At 37.8% G+C, this 26,315-nt stretch overlaps 1 protein-coding gene across 2 annotated transcripts in view; it reads left to right on the top strand.

The window, feature by feature from the left end:
* ksr2 (kinase suppressor of ras 2) overlaps positions 1-26,315 on the top strand; it is a 309,289-nt gene that overhangs the window by 86,865 nt on the left and 196,109 nt on the right. For both annotated transcript variants that reach the window (XM_039771698.1, XM_039771699.1), the window contains exon 4: positions 4,962-5,466. In XM_039771698.1, the coding sequence (XP_039627632.1) occupies positions 4,962-5,466 (505 nt within the window). The remainder of the gene's footprint in view (positions 1-4,961; positions 5,467-26,315) is intronic.

Here is a 26,315-nt window from a genome sequence, read left to right on the forward strand (position 1 = left end):
TCATTTCACAAAATTGTTTCATTAGCATGTAATTGTCCCTCTGCTGTCAAAAATGAGTCTCCTAGTTAAAAAAAAGTTCTATTGTAAAAGCTTCTTGTATGAGAAATTAAGACAGAGCTTTGAGGTGGCAGAGTTAAAGATGGTAAGATCTGCATTGGGTGTGACGAGGATGGACAGGATTAGAAATGAGTACATTATAGGGTCGGCTCAGGCTGGACGGTTGGGAGACAAAGTCAAAGAGGCAAGATTGCATTGGTCTGTTCATTTGCAGAGGAGAGATGCTGGGTATATTGGGAGAAGGATGCTAAAGATAGAGCTGCCAGGCAATAAGAAAAGAGAAAGGCCTAAGAGAAGGTTTATGGATGTAGTGTGATAGGACATGCAGGTGATGGGTGTGAGAGAGCAAGATGCAGAAGACAGGAAAATATGGAAAAAGATCATCTGCTGTGGCAACTCCTAATAGGAGCAGCCGAAAAAAGAAGAAGAGGAAGAAGATACTATGCACTATATTGCAAGATGAATAAGTAAAGAATGCATAGGATCTGTGAAACGATGTCTTTCAGAAACGTTTAGTTAATGTTAATTTTAAGTAAAAACATATCCATCAATTTTCTAACCTGTTTTTCCACCTAAATATTTTAGGGAGGTGCTACCCATTCACATTGGAAATCTACCCTAGATAGGGCATCAGTTATAGGGTACACTCACTAGTTCAGAGTTGCCAGATAATGTGCAACACATCTCCTGATGTCCAGAAGGGATGTCCAAATCCTGTGTCAAATAAACAAATGAACAGAACAAATTAAAATAAGAAAAACGTTGTGGCAACAAACAAATGGTTAGAAGTCTCCACAAATTGGTTTCACATGATAAAAAAAAACTAAAAAGACACAAAACCTGCACAAAGAAACATGTCATTACTGCATAAAATATGTTAAGCTTAACTCCCTGTACTTTGTGCAATAGGTCAAAAGTCAAAATTACATTGTCTTGTAAGATTTGTGTTTTATTTCATGGATCAAGAGTAACTCTGTTGACCACACCAGACTAGACACACACATTTGATGAGAAAAGATTATGGACATTACTTGTGTGTTGTCTGCTTTTTTTTAATGGGCTTGTTGATCTTTGGGCCTTCGCCGGCTGTTGTACTAAGCAGTATACTGTATATATGGAATATATTCACTACATGGACAAAAGTATTGGGACACCTGACCATTACACCAGCAGGAACTTTAATGATGTTGCAATCAAATATATAGACTTTAATATGGAGTTGGTTGCGCCTTTCTAGCTATGACAGGTAGCACTATTCTTGAAAGGCTTTCCACAAGATTATGGAGTGTTTCTGGGGGAATATGTGCTCAGTAATTCCGTAGAGTATTTATGAGGTCAAGCACTGATATTGGATGAGAAGGTCTGGTTCTCAATCTCTGTTACAGTTCATCACAAAGGTGTTTAATGGGGCTGAAGTCAGGGCTCTGTGCCAGCCAGTCAAGTTCTTCCACGCCGAACTCATCCACCATGTCTTTATGGACCTTTTTTAGGGTACTTGGGTGCAGTCATGCTGGAATAGAAAAGAGTCTTCCCCAAACTGTTTCCAAATAGTTGGAAGCATAGCGTTGTCCAAAATGTCTTGTATGCTGAAGCATTAAGGTTGACCTCCACTGGAAGTAAGGGGACTAGCTCAAACCCTGAAAAACAGCCCCACACCATTATCCCACCTCCACCAAACTTCACAATTGGCACAATGCAGTCAGGCCGGTAACATTTTCCTGGCATCTGCCAAACCCAGACTCACCCATCTGACTGACAAACAGAGAAGCGTGATTTGTCACTCCGTAGAACACGTTTCCTCTGCTCCACAGTCCAGTGGTGGTGCGCTTTATACCTCTCTGTCTGATGCTTCTCATTGGACTTGGTGATGTGAGGGCTGCATGCAGCTGCTCAGCCATGGAAACCCTCCGCTGAATCTAGTGCTTTTTATTTAAACCTAAATATGTGTACTCAAATGCCATAACTATTAGTTAATATTGAAGATATTCATTTCATTGAGCTCCTAGTTTCCTTTCTGAATTTTGTGGCAATTAGATAATCTCACATATTGTATTATATGCATAATAAATGAGTTGCAGGCTAGCAGAAAGTTGAATAGACTACAACATATACTTTCGAGAAGGGCTAATGACCTTTAAAATTATCGTATCCCCTTTCAATTCTGCTTTATGCCTTTTGAAGAATAAACAGATATAATAAGTGTTCACGGGTGATCAATGCGTAGCAATTTCAGGCTGATGAGCAGCCGATTCCTGTATGGTTCACATCGCTCAACGTCTTCACTGCCTTATGTCATTTTGATGACTATTAAGCATGAAAGATGAAATTATAAACTGCTTAATGTCTATCAAACCATTATAGTGGAATTTAGGTGCTAGTATAAGCTGATGATTTAGAACTAGATGCTTTGAATTTCAATTTGTGTTCTGTTCTTGTGCCTGTAAATGGTTCTGGAGTTCCATATTAATGCAGAACGAAATCAGATAATGACTGATAGCACTGGAAAATGGATCTTTACTTATAGGGAAGGGGGCTGAAAGTGCTGTAGCATTCATAATGTTGAAGACAGTTTAATTACACAAATTGCAGTATTTAAATATACAACAAGATTAGAGTTGAGTGCACCCTCTTCTGTGCTTTCAAAGTCATTGTTAAAGTTATTATTTCTGTGTGAATAAACAAAGAAAGACTAACTTGAGACTTAGCGGCAGACAAATGGGACCCATTCTCACACAAGTGTCATTCAATTGTCTTTATCTTCATAAAATCTCTGCACTTTAATTTTTTAATTCCTGAACCATCAGTTATGCTCTGTTGGTTTAGGAAACCTTGATTCCAGAGCCAACAGGCCTGGTGCACATTAGGGATATAATTCTAAAAAATGCCATTAGCGTCTTATCCAGTTCATTATCACAGAGAAACTGACAGTCAAAGATGAACACAGTTCATCTGCAAAATGAATTTCTCATTCTCAGTCTCCAAATAAAGATAACATGCAAATCCCAGAGACATCACAGAGAACACTCAAAAAGACAAAGGGAATGTATTTAAACTCAGAAGGGACAGCGACTAGGCCAGGATTGAAATGCAGACAATGCAGAGGCAGCAGTGTTAACTGCTGAGTTGTATTGTTCATGTTCACACTAGGGTTTCATTAATTTTTACTCTATTAGGTTCACTCATACATTTTGTATAGTACCACTATGTCAAGTCACCCCACTGAATTTGCTTCACCTCGAGTTCTGCAAACATGTAGAAATGTTTGGGAATTACAACAAATTTGACAAAATAGACTAGTTTTGAGTAGATTGTAACGGTGCAATAATCTTTTCATTGTCCCCAAGGGGTAGGGAAGCATCCCCCAATTAAGCTGGACTGATTATTACTTCCAATAATGTCACCTGAGCGATTAGGCAGCAATGTTAACCACTGTGCTACCATGCTCCACCTTAGATAAAATTATATTCCAAGTCTACAATACTCAGAGTTCTTTAGCTCTCTCTTTCTCTTTCTTTCTGTCTCTTATCACTACAGTTAACACCCACAGAGCCTGTGATGCAAAGGATCAGTGTTATGTACTCAAAGGGGGCTGTCTATTTCACTACCTGATCTGCACAACATACTGAGGAGCTTAGCCCAGAAGTGAAGATTCAATGTGCAATGATTCCATGCAGAACAATGGAATATTTTCATATTTGGCTAAGATAATGTACCCCTCAAATAAAAATACAATGGGCTTCAAATCCATCTGGGGATCTGATTGCATAATGACTTTTCGCATGTGTGTATACACTATAAATTATTAACATAAATGTAAAGATCGGGCAGCGCCATAATGTGTGAGGAGGTGTATGCTTACAATACATCTGTGTGAAAGTTCTGTGCATACGTGATGCAACTCGGGCAGGAAGCACAGATTGGGTATTGACATTCCCATCCAACATATTTATTATAGTCCTATGATGGCATGCTGGCCTTGCAAAGTATTATGGGGAGCTTGGGAACAAAAGTTAGTCTAAGCTGGCTGTACAATGATTTTTCACTGAAAATTTTGACAAAATGCTTTGGCGAATTTTGATGATCATCACTAGTTTATAGCACTAACTGGTGCTTATAACAGATTTATGAATACACATCCTTTGTGTGATTTCCTCTAACTGTCAGGCAGAGTTCCCCTTACAAATACTATCAATATGCTGGACTGCTACATTTTAGTGACACAACTGACGTGTTGTAAAGTGGTGGTGTACTATAGATGTTCTGCTTGTATATTTTATCTGGTACTACACAGTTTGCTGCAAACTTCATCACTCTTTCCCTCACAATGCTAAAAAACCCAAGGTGTTTTTAACATACTTCATTTTCATTGAAGGCCTTAGTTCTGTGGCAGGGTATAAACCAATCTGACACATAACTTAAATATTTTCCTTGTGTGTGTGTGTTTGTGTGTCTGTATAATAAATAAAATATGTTAGTCTGTATCTGGCATTGCAATGCAACAAGGCAATTGAATATCCAAACACAAATTGAATTTAATTGTGTAATATTCCAAATTGTTTTGGTCAAACCTTTGATGCAAGTTTGTCAAACAATGGCTAATTGTTAACATCCCTACGGTAAAACAGTGCATGTCTTGCTAATGACTGTGGGAAACGAACTGAGCAAAAACCAAACCTGGTATGCCTTTATGAAAATTCATTTTGGACTGGCTTATAGTATGCAGAATATTATAAGTAATGACAGATTTAGAATAATTAAGTTTCACCCATGTTTCAAGTTAAGTTCTGTAAAAAGTAAGGCTCTGAAAAAATCTTACTATGCAGCTAAATGTTTTTTTATATCTTGGTTTTTACTTTTCCCTTTTAGGTTCAAAGCCCTAAAAGTGTTTCTTCCACTCCCCACAGGTAACAGCCATTCCAAGCAGGATTGGACCATCCAGTGGCCGACATCAGAAACTGGCAAGGAGAACAATCCAGTTAGTCAACCTGAGCCAAGCCAGTGGATCCGATTCCACTTGTCCCAGAGCCCCAAGGTCCAGTCCAAGTACAACCAGCATTACTGCCACAGCCCCCAGACACTGGCACCCAACTACACACATGTGGACAGATTAACAGTGGAAGGGCATTCAGGACTCTGCCCCCCTGTAGAAAGTGGGCCCCGCTCCTTGCCTCCTTCACCACGGCAAAGACACTACGCACATACGCCTCCGAGAACGCCACCAGTTGTGACAACCATGACTCCACCAGGCACTCCGCCAATAAGGAGAAGGAATAAGATGAAGGCTCCAGGGACTCCCCCACCTGCATCACGGAAGCTGATCCATCTCTTACCAGGCTTTACTGCACTACACCGGAGCAAATCTCATGAGTTCCAACTGGGAAATCGAGTTGATGAAGTACATACTCCAAAGTAAGTGCCATCTCTTGTTTTATGTGAGTTTAGCTGATGAAAATGAGTTGGATTGTAGCTTTAGCAATGATTTACTGAATCAATTGAACTGATGGAAATGTGTAAAATTGTCTGGACATGTGTGCAAACATTGTTACTCCTAAAATGGATAATACAGTATTGACTTTGAACAGGTCTACTCATAAGGGTCTTCTATATAATGTAAATGTAGTTGTTCTGGTAGTGTTGATGACTGAATCTTACAAAGAGTGTCCCTGTCTTTGCTCCAGCTTGGCAAAGAAGAGTCCACATAACAGGGGATACAGCAGAACACTACAAAAGCACATGAGGACAATCTCCTGATGCTACATAAAAATTCTCTGTTGAACTAACACACATATTGATTACTTTCAGTTTGCTTAAATCAATTCACCTCATTGAAATGAGTATGGTAGAAAGGTGTTTTGTGGGGGTTTTAACCATGGAGAATCAAACTGCAGTATTATCTGCTGCATAGAATGTGTCTTTAAATTAATGAACTTATTATATTTTGTTCTGTATTTGGGTGTTGCCATTTTTTTAGTAGTACCCCAGAACAAGATGATCAGTAACTACTGCCACGGCTTCAAAAATTGCAGAACATTGCATCATACATCCCACATTTTAAAATTGCCATTGAAACTTTTAGAAATCATAAATTAAACTTTGCAAAAAAACTAATTTATGCTGTTTGTAGTTTTCAGCTTTGTTTGTGACTTTGTCTCCAGTTTATTGATTTTTGTTTTAGTGCATGTTCGTTTAAATTCCACGTTCCAACCCTTGCATATGTTTTGACTATGTTCATCTCCTGGTCCTGACCTTTTTTGTGGCCATAGACTGGCCTTATTTTTCATCTCAGTCAAAAGCCTTTTGACTTTTTCATGAAATTTTCGCTTTTGCTGGCCCACATTCCCTCCCTCCATTCAAGTGGCTGTTTAAGTTGTGAAAGTTCACCCGAAAGCAGTTGATACACTTTTTGAGATGACCTTCCAGGGAGCTGCCAAAGAAAATCAGGAGTATGCTCCCCTCGACTTTCTCGTATACTGAGATAGAGGAAAAGGTCATCAGAACCACTTCCAGCTGTGCATTATTATTCACATATCATATGTCTTTGTTTCTCATCATAACTAACTGATAATATCAATACACTATTATTTATCTCTATTTACAGTCAAACTTTATATTAAAATGATATTTTTGCACTTAGGGAGGTTGAAAACGGTGGTGAGATTTTTTCATGATTACATATGCATTACCTAGATTTCGTGCAAAGTAAAAAGAGTTATAATCACCTAAAAACATACAAAAAGTGTTAGTATTATATAATATTTGTTGCAATAAATTGCTATAGGTAAAACTGCGTTTAGCTACATTCAGTTATGATAATGATGGAGGAAATAAAAAAAAAAATCATAAAATTAAATGTATTTCCAGGAACACGACGGGGACATAGCAACTTATTATTCCCATTACATCTTTATATATACTGTACATGGTATTTTCAATGTTTACATGTTATTGTTAAACTGATGATGTATAAATTAAAATATAATTAATAATAGTTATTGAAAGAATATGCGTTATATTGAATACAGTTTTTAATATCATCTACACATTTATATGCAAAAAATTTACATAGTTGTTTAAATAAAATACTACTTCTGGTTGAGTAATTTTTCTCAAATTTAATATATGTGTGCTTTTTATCATTATAAATATCTACACAAATCATCTATCTGTAATTATAACCACATCTTACTTGAAAATTTGCAAAAGTATTCAGTTGCCGGAAGTGCCCAAAAGTTGATAGGATTCCTTATTTTTGATATGAAGTAGGTGTACCAAATCTCATTTACCTAGATCAAAGTGTTTTCGAGTTATCATGTTTAAACACAGACACACAGACAGACATACTTTTAAAAATTGTATTTTTGGACTCAGGAAGGTCTAAAACGTCAATATTCATTCTGATCTTTACGTTTTTTGAAACACACTCTGTCCCACACACTATCCATCCTTTGTCCCATCTAGGGCCATAAAGGGGCCTCAACCTATTCTGCTAGCATTAGGCACAAGGCAGGGAGCAATGCTGGAGGAAGTGCTATTCCATTGTGGTGCCTGTTTATGCACAAACACTTCTACAAGGATAACTTAGAGTCACCTTTCAACCTTACACACATATACACGCATCATTCGAAGTGGGAGGAAAGCCTAAGTACCCAAAGGAAAACCCACACTGGAGCAAAAGCAGACTCCACACACACTTGAATTTAATGGCCTTGAGGAATGAGGCCAGAACCAGCCCTGAAACATACTTTGCTGAAAACAAAAAAGAAAATGCATGGCAGGAGTTATTATGATGATGACCCTGAAGTATAAGTGGCAGAATATTAAAAGAGGCAGTGCATTCAAAACCCGAGAGCTGGCAAATTAAAATGTTGAATATGAAGGGTGGCAGTAACTTGGTGTTTAAGGATAGAGTAATCACAAATATAAATAAATGAGTATGTTGATTACTCCACTCTGATGATCTGTGGAATATGGCGAGAAGCTTTAAGTTGCATTTGTGTTACACATATGTGTTGCAAGATTGTCAGTCACAGCCCCAGCACTAAGTTATGGAAAGGGGCTGGTCAAGGCAATTTTTATTCACTTTCAGAGGCGAGGACAGTACACAAGGGTTACGTTCACATTTGCAAGCCTCACTGCTTCACTGCTCAATTCTGATTTTTTGTTCAAATCAGATTTGCCTGTCTTGACAGTTCACATTCATAAGCACAAGTGACCTGCTGTATCTAACTGTCCTCTGAAATGGCATGCATGCATACGTGTGTGCATGGGTCATGTGCATCACCAACAAAAAAAAACATATTTGTGAGACGACTTGTGGTATTAATACCAACAAAATGAAATACTGCCACCTCTTTTATCTTGCCTGTATCAATGACTCCTTTTCTGCTGCTGACTTTATTTGGGACCACTAAGCATTATAACTATGGTATGACTACATATCCTGATCATACTAATTTATTAAATGCAGTTCATTTTAAAGGAATGTAAGTTTTGTAAGAAATAACCATTTTTTATTAATATTGATAAAGTAATACTTTAAACTTTGTCATTTGCAGTTCTTTGTACCACCATGTCTTTGACCAGTAGAGTTTATATTCCTTCAGCCTTTGAATCACCATAATTACCTTTTATCCATTGTAAAAAGTACATGCATGGCTAGGTGTATAACCTTGCAATAGATACTGTGCCTTTATTACATGAAAAATCTCATTTTACTGATTTTCCCCATGGCTGCACATCATTTCAACCGTTCCTGGAGGTACACCTACAAATTTCTATTCTTGTGTGGACATGGTTATTGATTTCTCATACCTAGTGGTTCTATTGATGAGGTGACTTAGTTATTGTGTGTGTCTTTATGTGGATCTCTTCAGATTTTGGCAAGAATTCATTACTATAATTCTAAAGTAAGTATGCTAGACCTGTTCTGTGTTGATCCTGTGCTGAAGAACCTTTTTACTTTATTTACTGTTTTATCCTAAATTGTATGGGGCCCTCTTGTTGCATAGCTCTCCCAGTCAGGGGGCTGAATGCTGAGTTTCATAGATTGCCTTTAGAATATATTATAACATTTAGCTTGATCCTTTCATTCAGCTGGGTTTTGTGTTGTTACAATGTTGTGTTCTTTAAATACTGTACATTAAAAAATGAAATGAAAAACAGATCTTTGTAGATCAGCCTACATTCAAAGTTTTATCTACTATGTGATAAAATTCTAAGGTCTGTGTTGGCGTCCTATCCCAAAGAACAATGTAATTGGTCTGTTTGGCTTCAATGACGTGATTGAAAGAGCAAGTGCAAATGTGAGATACATGAGCAGGAATGAAGGTGTAGGAGGCATGTTGAGAGTCACCTTCAAACACCAGAAGTATAAAAGCCGACAGAAGGTGAGCAAGGCTCCTCGAAAATAATGACTGAGTCTGAAATTGAAGTGTGAAATGCGCCGAGAGAGGGAGCTCTAGTGAAGATAGGCTCAGATACACACAGATACAGAGGATAGGCACTGAAGATACGCAAAGTTTTTGGGCTACTTTTTTAAAAACAACCCAGATTTTGGACTATTTTTCAACCCCCTTCCATTGCATTTTTGCCATGTTTTTTATTCATCTGGCACGTCTCCCCCTGCTATTCGGAATTGTATATGTTCTTTACTGATTGCTGAAGGGGAAGTACCCCAAACTCCCCATTCTGTTGAAAAGTTTCAGGCGGGTGTGAAACTAAGAATGCTTAGACAAATTGAAGTGTTAATAGTTTATTTTTATCAATTAACAGTGAATGAATTTAAGAGAAATCTAAATCAAATCAATATTTGGTGTGAGGACCCTTTGCCTTCAAAATAACATCAGTTCTTCTAGGTACACTTGCACAAAGTTTTTGAAGGTACAAACATTTTGGAGAATTAACCACAGATCTTCTGTGGATGTAGGCTGCCTCAAATCGTTCTCTCTCTTTATGTAATCCCAGACACACTAGAGGATGTTGAGATCAGAACTCGATGCAAGCCATACTATCACCTCCAGGACTCCTTGTTCTTCTTTACGTTGAAGATAGTTCTTAATTACATTAGCTGTATGTTTGGGGTTATTGTCCTGCTGCAGAATAATTTTGCGGCCAGTCAGAAGCCTCCCTGATGGTATTGCATGATGGATAAGTATCTGCTTGTATTTCTCAGCATTGAGGTCCAAAACCCCAACTCCATTTGCAGAAATGTAGTCCCAGACTTGCAGGGAACCTCCACCATTCCTCACTGTTGCCTGCAGACATTCATTATTGCATTGCCATCCAGCCCTTTGGCGAACAAACTGCCTTCTGCTACAGCCCAATATTTTAAATTTTGACTCATCATTCCAGGGGGCTCATGTATAAACAATAAACGGTGCGTACACACAAAAATGCTGTGTATGAATGTTTCCATGTATAAAACCTAAACTTGGCGTAAAGCCACGCATATTTCCACGGTACCTCATACCCTGGCATACACAAGTTCTCCGCTTTGTTTTGCAGACTGGCGGCACCCAGCATCAAAGCAGTGCTGCTGTTCTTGTTTGGCTACTCTTTCTTTTTTCAGATCCACTTCCCTGACGCGCCTTTATAAATACACTGAAATTAACCGCATATTGTTTATTAGTTTAATGCATCTGATTGTAATTAACCAGTAACAATATAATAGTCCACAGAATGGTCAAACTATTCTAAATACAATAGCTGCTTTAGCGTTGTTACTCTCACTGCACCTTCTTCTTCTTTCAGCTGCTCCTGTTAGGGGTTGCCACAGCGGATCATCTTTTTCCATATTACTCTCACTGCGCCACTCGGAGTATTAATATCACTGTATCTGAGTGTGGAATCAAAGATCTACAGAAGCTGAGAAAGAGAATTATCAGTATACAGCATCAAGCATATGCTGCCTCAGCCATGCTGTCTATTGAACTGCTCTTACATGGCAAACGTTTCAAAGCCTTTCCTGTCCGGACCTCGCGGTTCAGAAACAGTTTCATCCCAAGAACTATAAACGCACTCAATCAGTCCATCAAGTGCTCCTTGTAGAATTGTTTGTACTTATAAGTACAATTACCTCACTGTAAACTGTGATACAGTTATAATATTGCACAACCTGAGCCTTTTTATAAAGCGCGTATTTACATATGATGACGATATCATTTTAAGATGAAATGCAGCAAAATATGTTTATTATATTTTACAGATAAAAATTTAACTTAATTTAAATAATCTTTATTGTTAATAATTAAACATGCCAGGACACGATGCCGCAGCGCTAGCTAGGAGCTTGTGCTCCATTCACGGATTGTTCCTGCCTTGCCCTGTATTCTTGCTTGTGCTGGCTTGACACTGGAAGGATAGATGGATAGAATAATTAAACATGTACTACGAAGATATTTCAATGTTCCTTAAAAGTTTTGAAGAATCGGTGTTCTAAGCTTACAGATGGCTTAACGTCAATTACAGAGCTGATTGTGTGGCAGTTGCGTATTTGGAGAAAGAAAAGTGAGGACAGGAATTGGAGGTTAGTACGTTTGAAAGAGACAGTACTTCTGTACTAAAGCATTTCACCGAAGGTCGCGCATGGTGCAGCAAGCATCTTGCGTGAGACATGAACAATCACTGCGCAACCATGTTCCCATGTTTAACAACATGATTTAACTCCTATCATCATGAAAATTATATCAAGTATGCATCTCAGTATTTTAATTATTCAGAGAGCTGCAGTATCATAATGGATTCTGTGTCCTGTTGGAGGAAGAGAGCCGGTTTAAGAAGCAAGTAGTGATTCACACACATAGAGCACATAGAAGATCAAATAAAAAACAAACCATTTAACGTGCTACTTTAGTTATGATGGGATTTGAGAAACTAGTAAATTAAACGATTTTAAGATGAAGTTTATGATGTTTTACTTTAATGACAAAATATACTATATGATTAAAGTGGAAATCTCAAGATTATAATTGACATTTTCCCCACTGTGTGCCTATTTTTTTTTTGTCTGTACCCTAATAAGCTTTCATATGACACTCAGACGGTGGGCTACGACTCGCCTTTTCACAACGACTTTGATATCTGACAACTTCTTTTTTATTTCGGTCACTGTGCGACTTTGTGAACTTGAGCTTTCAAGTTTCTCCGACACTCTGTCACTCGATCAGCTTCCTTTTGTTGATTGTATCACTGTTTAAACCAACAAATAGTACATTTTTCCTTGCCTCCACTTGGTATTCGCTGAAATTCTTCTATTTTCCCCCGTGCTTTTCTCATTGTCTTTTCACAGAAGGCTGAGCTTAACGGCTATTTATATTGATTTGCATATTCAAAGAGGCGTAATTCTGGGAGGAGCTGGAGCGGGACAGAAGGTGCGTGCACGTGCGTTACTTTTCACACTGACCGGGATTTACGTAGCAGAAGAACGTGGAAGTGTGCGTACGCAGAGATTTATGCATCTGGATTTTTCTGTGCGTATGCACATTCCCGCTTTTGTGCTTACGCCATGTTATAGTGTGAGTTCTACGCATGGCGTTACACATGAGGCCCCAGAGCACCTGCTGGCATTTTTCTGCACCCCAGTTCTTATGTTTTCGTGAAGAGTTGAGTCACTTGGCCATGTTTCTATGTTGAAGGCATGTTTTTGGCCACATTTCTTCTATGAAGACCTCTTCTGGCCAGACTTCTCTGGACAGTAGATGGATGTACTTGGTTCCTACATGTTTCTGCCAGTTCTGAGCTGATGGCTCTGCTGGACATTTTCAGATTTCAAAGGAAAGTAAGCATGATGTTTCATCTGCTGCACTAAGTTTACTTGGCTGACCACTGCATCTTCGGTCCTCAATGTTGGCTGTTGCTTTGTGCTTTTTCAAAAGAGCTTGAACAGCACATCTTGAAACCTCAGTCTGCTTTGAAATCTTTGCCTGGGAAAGACCTGGCTGATGTAGTATAACACCTTTCTGTCTTGTTGCTGTGCTCCCATGACTTGTGACATGAAACTGTCTTCCACAACTTCACCTTGGTAGCAGAGTCTGGCTGTTCCTCACCCAGTTTTAAGCCTCCTACGCAGCTGTTTCTGTTTCAGTTAATGACTGTGTTTTAACCTACATATGAAAATGATGATCATTACACCTGTTTGGTATAATTGGTTAATCATACACCTGACTATAATCCTGCAAAATCCCTGACATTGTGCAAGTGTACCAATAAGAATTGATGCTGGTTTGAAGGTTAGTCACACCAAATATTGATAGGATTTAGATTTTTCTTCTGTTAGCTCACTTTGCATTTTGTAAAGTGATAAAAATAAACAATCAGAATTTACATTGGTGAAATCATTCTTACTTTACAGTATTTTTTTACTCCTGCCTAAACATTTTACACAGTACTGTACCCTTACCCTGACACCACTCCATCTTTCCGGTGTATCATTTTGTCATCTCAACCATTGTTTTTTTTTGGGCAAATTTGCTATTTTTTAAGCTGTCCTTGGTCTATAAAATGTTTAGGGAATTGGGAACCCTGATTACCTTGTGCTTTTTGCACTTTTAAAACTATCAGCAGGACTCTGAGAATGTGTTCCCGATATAAACAAACAGAGAAAAGCCAAGCAAAATGACACCTATTATTGGCTAACTAAAAAGATTACAATATGCAAGCTTTCGAGGCAACTAAGGCCCCTTCGTCAAGCAAGATGTGAAGAAGGGGCCTGAATTGCCTCGAAAGCTTGCATATTGTAATCTTTTTAGTTAGCCAATAAAAGGTGTCATTTTGCTTGGCTTTTCTACATTCATAATGGCTAACACGGTACAACTCCCTAGTACTATAGAAAAACAGAGAAATTCTTTAAGGACCCTGAGTGAATTGTCACATTAATACGCTGATTACAGTTGAAAGTAGCAGTCTTCAGAACTGGCGATGGTCATCTTGTCATTAAGTGGTGGCTCTGAGGCTAAGGATCTGCGCTGGTATCCTGACAGTTGCTGGTTCAAATCTCTGTCACTGCCAAAAGAGATCCTACTCTGCTGGGCCCTTGAGCAAGGCCCTTAACATTCAATTGCTCCAGGGGCATTGTACAATGGCTGACCGTGCACTCTGACCCCAAGGGGTATGCGAAAATGAACAAATTCCTAATACGAGAAATTGTATAAGGCGAAATAAAGAACAAAAAAAACCCGAAACAAATAAAAACAAAGCAAATGTTAAAGCAACACTTAAAAAAAATAATGTTTAGCACTATGTTCATTTGCAAGATAATTGATTATAAGCAGTGTACAGCAATTGGAGCACATCATATACCAAAAAAGTTAGAAAAATAACTCAACAAAGTAAATCAATAAGTAAATAAACACACAACTGCATGCACGTATATCGTCACTTTACTGCATTGTGCTTTCTGGTATCTCTTTGGCCTGTAACATTGAGAGCTTGGCTCAATTCTACATCCATCCACATCATTAAGTGTCTTGTTCTTAATTTTGCCTCAGAATGTGCTCCATTTTACTGAACAGATTAAGTTTAGGTAATAAATACTGGTTAGAGGCTGTCAGCCGAGTTCTTTACAATCTGATTTTCATGGTTCTCTGAATTTTTTTACTACAACAATAATGCTACCTACCACAGGATTTATCGCAAAACTGTAGGAATTGGTAAGTAATTTGCTTTTTAAGCATGCATGCAGCATTCAAACTTTACAAAACGCAATTTAGATTCATACAGGTAAGCAGCAAATGCCATCAAAAGCAACTTTTTTATGCCCGCTATGTTGGAAAACGTTTTTCTTTCATGAAGGGTGACTAATCAGGGAGTGTGATTGTTTTAAGAAAAATGCGTTTACACTCATCCACACCAAAACGCTGATCCTATGTTTTCAGGAGTGTACAGCTCTGGAAAGCGTTAAAAGTCTTCATTTTTAGGGGTCTAAAACAATGGGGTGTTGTGGACAAAAGACAAAAATGTAGACAAATGTATACATATTTTAAATGAAACACATTACTGCTGACAGGGCTAAGTGTACAAGAATATGTGGCAATAGACAACTAGGAACTGATAGCATCGCAGAGAGTGAGTAGGAGATTAAAGTCCTGAAAGACAGCACAGGGAGACAAAACCTTAGATATGCATAAAGGTCCCAGGGCATAAGTGACAAAGGGGATCTGGGCTAAGGCCCATTAAATGGAGCTTATGAGGAGTAAAATACTAACTTAAATTAAGTAAACTAATAACGGGGGTTTCTTGAAGAAGCTTTGACATTTTTAAAAAATGTATCCTGTCAAATAGGAGAGGATAATTTGAGGTCCCAGGGCCATTGAAAGATGTATGGTTAAGGTTTATATGAAGCATAGCACAGAGATGAGACATGCTTTCTGAGAGGAGAAAAGGAACTAGCAAGAGAAAAAAAGAGGATGACAGCCTGGGACATAAGGTAATAGTTCTTGTTTTAAAAATTAACAAAATAAGACATTGAAGTCATGCTAATTCACAAGAAAATATGCCCCTAACTTAAGGACTAAGTAACTGAAAATGATTAGTGTTGCTTCATTTAACCCTGTGCTATTTTAATATGTGTAGAGCACAGCCTATCCCAGCAACCGAAGGAGTGGCAGGGTTGTGCTGTAGGTGCAGTATCGGTGACAAAACTTTCTGGTTTCATATCGAACACTTGACTTTTTATGTGATTTGTCTAGAAACAGAAGTTTGTATTTCAGGGTTAGGGTGTTTTTGCAGTAGTAATTGTTAGCAAGAACACCAATATTGTTACACTAGTCATTAATGTACCAGTAGGTGGCACTCCATGAATGCTTAATTGGATGCTTGTTGACAGCCTGCATTTTTTTTTTCTCCAGGAAGATGAGGTTGAATTGATGGTTCTGGAAACTACAAGAATTCTACATAATAATAGCAATAATAATAATAGTAGTCGTAGTAATATTTTTTTTTAATTTTTATAAAATATGAATTCTACTTTTTGAAGTGGAAACCAACAACATTCGTTTTGACTTTATTTAACTTAATCCAGAATAAACAATCAGATTCAAATTATACTAAGACAAAATTTTATTAGTAGTTTTCAGCCCAGGTGTAAGACCTAAAATTGTTAATTAGTTCAATAAAATATTATAAAAGGATATGTTTATGGCAAGCTCTGTTTTTATTTCTAAATGCATGATGCATTCTAATAGTGTTCCCTCTGAATGGTGCTTTGGAAAACTAATTTTGATTGTTAAAATGTTTTATTCAAATGTCTTTAACAATTTCATTGTACTGGCACTGCTCAAACACCTAGAAGTATTGCATCCTTTTCTGCTGTACATGGAGTTTCAGGCTATGTCCACACTACTAAGTTTTCATTTAAAAAAAAATTCAGACATTAGTCTCTGTTTTTACCTTTTTTAACTCCCGAAAACGGAGACTTTTGAAAATGCTTTCCAGAGCCGTATACCTCTGAAAACGCATACTCGCCATTTCAGTGTGAATTGGAGAAAACCGTACAATTTTGAAAATGCAGACTCTAATCGTGTGTCATTTTGCTTGTGCTTATTACATAGCCCTTTCACTGATTGGATCCTACTGATGAGAATGTCTCATTTCCTGATTGGTCACCTTTCACAAAAGAAAATCATTTTACAACATAACATAGTTATTTTTAATGACGTTTGTGTGTTGTTTACCTATGTGCATCTAAACTGTATTTTGTACAGTTTCAATGCTGTATATATGCACAAAAGGAAAATAATTTCCGGTCACAACCAATGTTCTCTCTAAGGAGTAGCATATAGTGAGCAAAAAACATTGTTTATGAGCAACATTTTGTTTAAGCTAAAAATTTATGAGCACCAATTTTCGCGATAAGTACGAGCGACGCCGTCAGAATGAGCGATCGTGTGGGAAGCATGAGCGATGCTCTGAATTCGTGTGAGCGATCGCTCACACGCTCAGCTTAGAGGGAACATTGGTCACAACAATTTTGGCATAAATTTCATATCTGATGGCGTAACCATCCCTTCAAGGAGTACACTTATTCTTCCTGTTTTCACTGCTGCATGAATGCCCAGTGTAGGTGAATGCCTGTCATACGTGTTTGCAGTAATTTTACTGTGAGAGGTGAACTGATGAGAAAACTCTAGTGTTGACAAAGATCATTTTCATTTAGAAGCCCATTTTTAAATGAAAAAGTAGTAGTGTGGATTTTGGTACAGGGTTTTTTTTTTGTTGAAGGATTGCCAGATCAACCCTAGGGATCAGTTTTGACTTATAGAATTAACAGCCTTAACATTTTTCCCATGTGTACATGGACTTTTCTCCCATATCCCTAAAGATATGTGTGCAAGGTTGATTGCCAACTGCAGAAATACATTATGATCGAGTTTGTCCTGATGTTCTAAATAGAGATTATTATGGTGTGTGCCTGATATTTGCCAGCTCCCCATGACCCTGAATGGTATATACGTGTCAAAAATGAAGCTAGCTAAATGGATAGATATGCTTTTTATGCACATCAGTTTTAAAGACTTCATTAGGTATTACATAAAAACTTTTTCCAACTTGCTTAATCTAATACAACTGTCCTGGAGTGCAGGCCTGCAAGGTACAAAGACACCCAAGGTGGATTGCTAGTTACTTATAGTCCATCACTTATACTCAAGGAATACACTTGGAATCCCCAATCAACCTAACCTGCACGTCTTTGGACATGTATAGGGTGGTCCATATCTAATTATGCAATTTTCATTATGCTATAACTTATTAAGTTTATTGCATAGAAAATCACCTGAAAAATCCCGGACCATCGAAGTGTGCGAACTGACGACATGAAGAATTGTCTTCGCACCAAACTGGAATTGTCCCTGCATAAATCAAAGTCATCCAGATGATCTGAATCTGCATAATTAGATCTGAACCACCTTGTATGTGAAAAATGTAGTTTCCAGAAAATTTTCCAGCTAGACACTGAGAGAATATTCAGAATCGAAAAAGACTAATGACAGATTGTGGGATTTGAACCCAGTTCGCTGAACTGAAATTGATACTGAGCTGCTTTTCCATCTGTTAATAGGTAGTTTGTGAATGTGTAATACTGATAAAGTATGACAGTTTCAGCTATTAACTGAGTGCCATGTTGAGAAGTCTTGCTGTCAGCTATCGATGCTGTCTAATATTGCACATTATCCACTAACACATAACATTTACAGACATTTATGCCTATGCCTAGGGGAAACTGTTTTAATACTCCATATGTTTTAAGTGTTAGACCTCTTTAAGCATATCCTTCATTGGAAGAAGACACCCATTAAATTGTCTTCTAAATCTATATAGTACCTACATGTGTGCAAGACATATAGCATCAGAGCCAGATTTAAGTGATTTTATACCTGGTATCATTAGTACTGGCTATTTCTGCTTTTAACATAGTCCTCCGTGGTGCTTAAAATACAGGTATTGAAGTAGAACTACATGGAAAGAAATCCAGTCCATCTATGTGTTAGGAGAAAATTGAGACCCAAATGTGAACAGGGCACCAGTCCATAAGAGATCATGCTTAAGTACACTCCAATTCTTGGTAGATGATTCAGTCTATGGAATAATTCTTTAACTCAGGCTTAATTTAAAATTTGTGAATGCACTTTAGGAAACAAAATCAAACCTAGTGCAAAAAAGGAATCTTAAATTGTATACACATCATTTTAAAGAGTGTTAATAGAAGTGCCAGAGCCTAAGCAGCATCAGATATAGAAGACTGGTAATTCATTTTAATATAAATATTCATAGTAAAGGTTTTGCTTGTTTAGAGATTTCCATAAAACAGATCTGATCATTATCATTTAGGTGTTTTCTTTTATTTTCAAGAGGTTTTTTGCAAATGGGAAAAACAAGAAGAGTGGTCAGAAGGGTAAAGTTCAGTACATAAAGTAAAAAAAGAAGCACTAACACTGTTACTGAAAATGAAGATCACAACATTGGATGTTCAGAAACAAGTTGTTTTTGGAAATGAAGTTCAAGCTATCTGCCATAATACCGAGTACTCTTATAAAGGACACAGTGTGCAGCTGGAAAGCACCTTACACTGCCACAATGGCCAATTGAAATCAAGAATGCTATGTTGTCAGAAATTGGCACCTGACAAGAAAAACCGTGAACACAACAATGTGCAACAAAATTATTTTCGCCTTACAAATTAAAAATCCAGATCAACACAAAAACATGAAATTAAGCATGATTAGAGTGTAACATGAGAGACATCAGGAAAGAAGGACACATGAATGAGTGATAACTGAAGGTGCAGAACATCACATAGCCTCAGGCAGTAGACATACAAGTTCAGATGGAATGTGGAACATAGTCATGCCATCCACTCATCCAACTCTCCTTTTTTTTACTACCATCCTATTCTATTCAGGGTCATGCAGAACTATAATAAAATGTATTATTATTATTTTTGTTATAAGTTGTGCTGTAAAATGCTACCTGCCTTTTAAAATAATGAAATTGCAAACTCAAAAAAGTAAAATACAGTTAATTCCTAAACAGACCATGAATTGGTGAGTGTGGTCTTAGATGCATGGCACACTCAAGTTGCATCTTCTGGCATTTCTCACTCAGCTTGTGTGTCAGAGCTGGGAAAAGCAACTCTGCCTACAATATATGCAGACCCCAAGGACAATTTAAAAATCTAAAGTGAAGATTTCCCTGCTGTTGCCTACAGATGGTGCAATCGTGTTTGTGTGTGTGTACAAGATGCAAGAAGAGGCTACTGCCTATTCGTAGTGACAATGTGAGCCACTCTACAGTATCAAACTTTTTGTTTTACTCCGCTTTCTTTTTTTTCTCTAAAATGAGAATGACTATTAATTTGCAATCTGCTTGTTTCTTGCTCTATTGTGTTCTTCACACTGTTGTTCAAGCCTTTTGAATAGATGAAACTTCCATATTTACTTGTGCCTATGAATGCAATCTGCCCTGATCATGGCAAAAGCCTGGAGATGAAGGCTTATGGCTTTTTTCTTCATGGTGCTTATTTATGTAGCCAGCAGAGCTTTTTTCAGCAAAGAAGCAAATTGTCTCCTTTTTTAATGTGTATGGCAAAGTCATTATCAATTGGTGTTTCAGTAGCACAATTAACTTATCACCACTCTTTAATATAACATCACATTTTACCTCATTAATTTTCATCTTTTCAGTAACACTTGAAAGACTTTAATTAATTTTCACTCTGAAGTATGTGAAATAACAGTGCTATTTGGCAAGGGTAGTATTTGTAACAGTCCCCAGTAGAAAAAAGAAAAAAAAACCAAACAAACAAATGTACGGTGTTATTTAGTTATTTCTTTTATTGCTTCTGTTAATATTTTTGCACTGAAAAGTTCATATTGAACACTATCCATTGAACTCTGGTAAACCTTAATGCTTAACAATGATTGACATACATGTTATGTGACATCTTTCACTGGATCCCATCATTGCTTAACGGTCCAGTATAATTAAACAGATATCTTGGTACAGAAGTGTTAAATGACTCATTCAGGGTGGGATCACAATTGAGCTATAATTGTCTGAAGTACATAAAAAAATAGTTAACCCCCACTCTATAATGCCATTTTCTCCAACCAAATATAATGTAACAAGCTATTGTTGAACTAAAAAAGACTAGAACCATGTGAATCATTAATGATTTGTCACAGTTATACTGTGCAGATGTCATTAATAATATCTTGGAGGTCCCATTTTTACAGCTTTCTCGTTTTTGGATATAAAATCAAAGCATGGTAATTTGGATATCATCTATGGTACCCTCTAATTATTAGCCAGCATAGCTATTACTATATAATCATTTTAGAATTGGGCAAAAAGTTAGGTGCAAAAGGCTCTATAAAATAGATAGATATGAAAGATACTATTAGAGAGATAGACGTGGATGGACTGACACCCTGGCAGAGATGGAAGATGTGGTTTTACCTGCCTGCTGTTATGGATCTACAACTAGGATAAATCTGCATTCCCACCAGGATGGGTGCTGCTCAACTGCCTCAATTGGGAAACTGTGTTTCTTGAACATGATGGTGATGATGTTGCGACCCCTGTTGGTTTGGGTGCTGATTCTACACTTGTCCTGTATGAATGTGAGTGTAGATGCTTGCATAAATAGGCCATTATGGCACCCCATCCAAAGGTGGTTCCTGCCTTGTGACCCATGCTGCAGGGATAGACTCTGGCCCCCTGTGACCCTAAAGTGCACTTGACAATATTATGTGAGCAGTTCTCTCTGCAGTTAATGTCCAATATTTGTTAATCTGTTTTAAGGTTTTGACTGGCTGCACTAATTGATGACCCAGCATCTTCATCAGGCCCCAGATGCAGATGGTTTTAATTGTCAAGTACAATTATTCAAGCAGCTATTTGGGAAACTTGTGCTGATTAAACATCACAAAGACAAATAAGAGTATTATTTGGTGCAATTAACTGGCATAGTTAATCTTAAGACTGGTTGTGAGGTGCCGCTTGATAGTTTTATAATATGTGTGGGTGGGCAGGAGGGAGCATGAACAAATGCTTTAGTCTTCTTGCAAACAGCAACATTTTTGGGGTGCATATCACGTGTGCCTTCAACAAATACTTCAGCCTCATTCTTTTGACGCTTACTTATTTAAAATTAAATGCCTTCTTTTTTTCTTGTATGACAATGAAAGAGGTACTCGAGCACAGGCCATTACAGAGTAAGCAAACATCAAGTAGTGTTTTCTGTTTGAGCGTGTGGTGCTTAGTCTTGCTTTCAGCACAGCTCACAAGCTCAGAAAAAGAAGTCCACCTGCTTTTCAGTTGGCAAGTGGTCATCTGCTTCCTCCATCTCATCAATCCTTTTCTTCAAATACTGCCTTTTGGGCTTTCTGGCCACATAGTTTAAACCACAGAACAAACAAATCTTGAATATCAGGACAACCAATATAAACAAATCGTCTTTGGCTCCTTCTACTTTGACATTCTATTGTGTTTGATTTTAAGGCTCACTTTTGATGGCTCTAGATATTTTAATTTATGAGATATACTTCCAAGCTCCTAAACGTCTATGTAAACTCTGCAGTTTTCATTTTTGATTGTATTTGCTATTTTTGATGTTATTATACTGATTAATTTGCATAGTGTATTGTAATCATCTACAGTGGTGTGAAAAACTATTTGCCCCCTTCCTGATTTCTTATTCTTTTGCATGTTTGTCACACAAAATGTTTCTGATCATCAAACACATTTAACCTTTAGTCAAATATAACACAAGTAAACACAAAATGCAGTTTTTAAATGATGGTTTTTATTATTAAGGGAGAAAAAAAAATCCAAACCTACATGGCCCTGTGTGAAAAAGTAATTGCCCCCTGAACCTAATAACTGGTTGGGCCATCCTTAGCAGCAATAACTTCAATCAAGCGTTTGCGATAACTTGCAATGAGTCTTTTACAGCGCTCTGGAGGAATTTTGGCCCACTCATCTTTGCAGAATTGTTGTAATTCAGCTTTATTTGAGGGTTTTCTAGCATGAAGCGCCTTTTTAAGGTCATACTATAGCATCTCAATTGGATTCAGGTCAGGACTTTGACTAGGCCACTCCAAAGTCTTCATTTTGTTTTTCTTCTGCCATTCAGAGGTGGATTTGCTGGTGTGTTTTGGGTCATTGTCCTGTTGCAGCACCCAAGATCGCTTCAGCTTGAGTTGACGAACAGATGGCGGACATTCTCCTTCAGGATTTTTGGTAGACAGTAGAATTCATGGTTCCATCTATCACAGCAAGCCTTCCAGGTCCTGAAGCAGCAAAACAACCCCAGACCATCACACTACCACCACCATATTTTACTGTTGGTATGATGTTCTTTTTCTGAAATGCTGTGTTCCTTTTACGCCAGATGTAACGGGACATTTGCCTTCCAAAAGTTCAACTTTTGTCTAATCAGTCCACAAGGTATTTTCCTAAAAGTCTTGGCAATCATTGAGATGTTTCTTAGCAAAATTGAGACGAGTCCTAATGTTCTTTTTGCTTAACAGTGGTTTGCGTCTTGGAAATCTGCCATGCAGGCCGTTTTTGCCCAGTCACTTTCTTATGGTGGAGTCGTGAACACTGACCTTAATTGAGGCAAGTGAGGCCTGCAGTTCTTTAGACGTTGTCCTGGGGTCTTTTGTGACCTCTCGGATGAGTCGTCTCTGCGCTCTTGGGGTAATTTTGGTCAGCCGGCCACTCCAGGGAAGGTTCACCACTGTTCCATGTTTTTGCCATTTGTGGATAATGGCTCTCACTGTGGTTTGCTTTAGTCCCAAAGCTTTAGAAATGGCTTTATAACCTTTACCAGACTGATAGATCTTAATTACTTCTGTTCTCATTTGTTCCTGAATTTCTTTGGATCTTGGCATGATGTCTAGCTTTTGAGGTGCTTTTGGTCTACTTCTCTGTGTCAGGCAGCTCCTATTTAAGTGATTTCTTGATTGAAACAAGTGTGGCAGTAATCAGGCCTGGGGGTGGCTACGGAAATTGAACTCAGGTGTGATACACCACAGTTAGGTTATTTTTTAACAAGGGGGCAATTACTTTTTCACACAGGGCCATGTAGGTTTGGATTTTTTTTCTCCCTAAATAATAAAACCATCATTTAAAAACTGCATTTTGTGTTTACTTGTGTTATATTTGACTAATGGTTAAATGTGTTTGATGATCAGAAACATTTTGTGTGACAAACATGCAAAAGTATAAGAAATCAGGAAGGGGGCAAATAGTTTTTCACACCACTGTATGCTATGTGTTAGTAGTGGGACTTTATAAAATAATGATTGAGTGATAATCTTGCACTATCTCATTATGGATTGACTCTTCATCCAGGGCTGGTGCCTCCCTTCCTCCGAGTGTTGTTGGGTTGGGCTCTGATTTTGATCTGTAAAACTTATTGCTATGAAACTTGAGAGTTCCTAAGCACATAGGTCCCAAAAACTTCAAACAATGCTGCCGGGGGTGGATTTACCATTAAACCATAGGTAGTAATAAGGCCAAACACAAAGTCCTAATTAATAAAAAATGTATTTCACATAAGAATGCTCTGAACAAAAAGAATTGCCTGAAAAACAAAGAAATCCAAGCAAATAAAGTCCCCAATCTGTAAATAAAACAAAAAAAACAAACAAACAAAATCCAAGAGCAAAAGCAATAGTTCAAGAAGCCAGAAAAGTAGGTACTCACAGTGACCACAGCACACTCCAAACAACGATGAGCCACTAAACGATTTGCTCTCAGCTTCTGAAGAGAAAGGTCAGGGTTGGTCCTTCAGTGGTGATATTAGGGTGGGTCTACCTCTTAAGGCTCAACCCATAAAACTCAAGGAACACAGAAAAACATAGTAACAACAATTTATTTCTTGCATAGCCAAAAATCACACAAGGAATGCTTCAAAGGGCTTTAGCAGACCCTGTTTTTTGACAGGCCCCAAACTTGACTCTCAAAAACTCCCAAACAAATCTTGTAGGAAACAAATGAAATAAATCTTAGGAAGGGTAATTCAGAGGGAGATTCCCTTCCGGGTAGGCTGGGTGTGCAATGGGTGTCAAAAAAGGGGATAAATATAACGCACAAAACAGAGCACAAATAACTGTCTTTACAGAACTAGATGGCCAATCTTTCATTTCTACCTCAGATATGAAAATAGATACGAAAAATAAAGAGAAAGATATTAATAAAAAATCCATAATTTCAATAAACATATGAAAAAGAATTTAAGATGAACAAAGAAGGCTCAAAAAAGGAATTTGAACATAAACCATGGCTGTAACATAACAGTTATGATACTCAACCAGTAATATAAGGGTCATGTTATGACATCTACCCATTCATTTACGAGGCCTGTATAATCCATTTTTTGAGCCAACCAAAGTTTTTGCTTAATCCCGCTGTTCTGGGTAGGAGGCAGAAAATAGCCCTGGACCAAGGTGCAATAGAGCACATTCACATGGAGGCCAGTTTAGTGTCACTAATACACATTTCTTTAAGATGTGGGAGGAAAATAGGAGTACTCTGAAATAAAAAAAAATGAAATAACTCTGCCAAGGCAGTGCCGATTGAAACCCAGGACTCTAGAATATTGTAACAGTAATGGTAAGCACTGCCAGAGGTTAAGAAAAATGTTCAGATTACCAAAAACTGAAAAAATAGTGTCATTTTCAGTTGTGCAAAAAGTACTTTATCAGTTAACAAGTATTAGGTTAACATCTTGCACCATCCTGCAACAATGGAAGTTAATGAAGCCTTGAAGGTTGATGTAAACAATTCCTGCAGGTATCCCAAGTTTTGCTGATTACTTACAAACCCTCTGTCTGAAGTATAATTATTTATACATACTAGCTGGTTGCATAAGTCGTGGACTGTTGGTCTATATCTTATATCTAAGTATGGAAACAGAATCTAATAAAATTAATTCAAAAGAGTACGTTCAGTCTACAATGCCTATGACGTCCTTTGACACATACTCACTCAAGGGTTTCAGTCTCGACTCTCCCACTTCACTAAGGCATTGGTCGCATGTACTAATAAAAGACATTGCATTTTTTCATTCCAGCAATTGGCTTATACGACCAATACTATAATCTAATAAAGCATATTTTCAATAGAAAAAAATGAAAAGGCTGATGGAGGAACTACTAATCCCACTGGTGCCCATTGACTACCACACAGAGGGAAGTAGCTGATTGACTGACCCTAGAGGTCTCAAAGTTAGGTCCCAGGAAGATATCATGCCCTCTTTATAGCTATTAATTGAATTTGTAATTTATTTACAGAATTTATTTCTGCTGTCATTTTGCTATATTAATGAAGGCAGGTCATCAGGATGTTTAATGAACTGTAATAAGATTAGTGCTCCCAATATCATTTTGTTATTATCTTTTTCAAATTCAGATTTTCCTTTAGTAAGCTGTAATGTCACAACTGAGAACAACCAGGATGAATCCCTGCCTTCCCTTTCCGAGTTGCCTGATGGTTTGCCAGAACCTCTTTGAGCCTAATCAGTAGTCTCCTTCCATGGTCTCTCTGAACTCCTGCCACATCCAGGTTTTTTCTTCCCTGTCACCCAAGGCCGCAGACCTTTTGGCCCATTGGTACCTCTCTGCTCCTTTGGGAGTCTCCTGTGCTAACCATATACAGCCCGATGGCATCTCTCACCTCTGGTGTCCACCACTGGGTCCTTGGGTTGCCACCTCAAGAGGCACCTATGGCATCCAGGCAGCAGCTCTTTGCAGCTACTT

Source organism: Polypterus senegalus, chromosome 12 (assembly GCF_016835505.1).
Source record: "Polypterus senegalus isolate Bchr_013 chromosome 12, ASM1683550v1, whole genome shotgun sequence".
In the NCBI taxonomy this organism is placed as follows: domain Eukaryota; kingdom Metazoa; phylum Chordata; class Cladistia; order Polypteriformes; family Polypteridae; genus Polypterus; species Polypterus senegalus.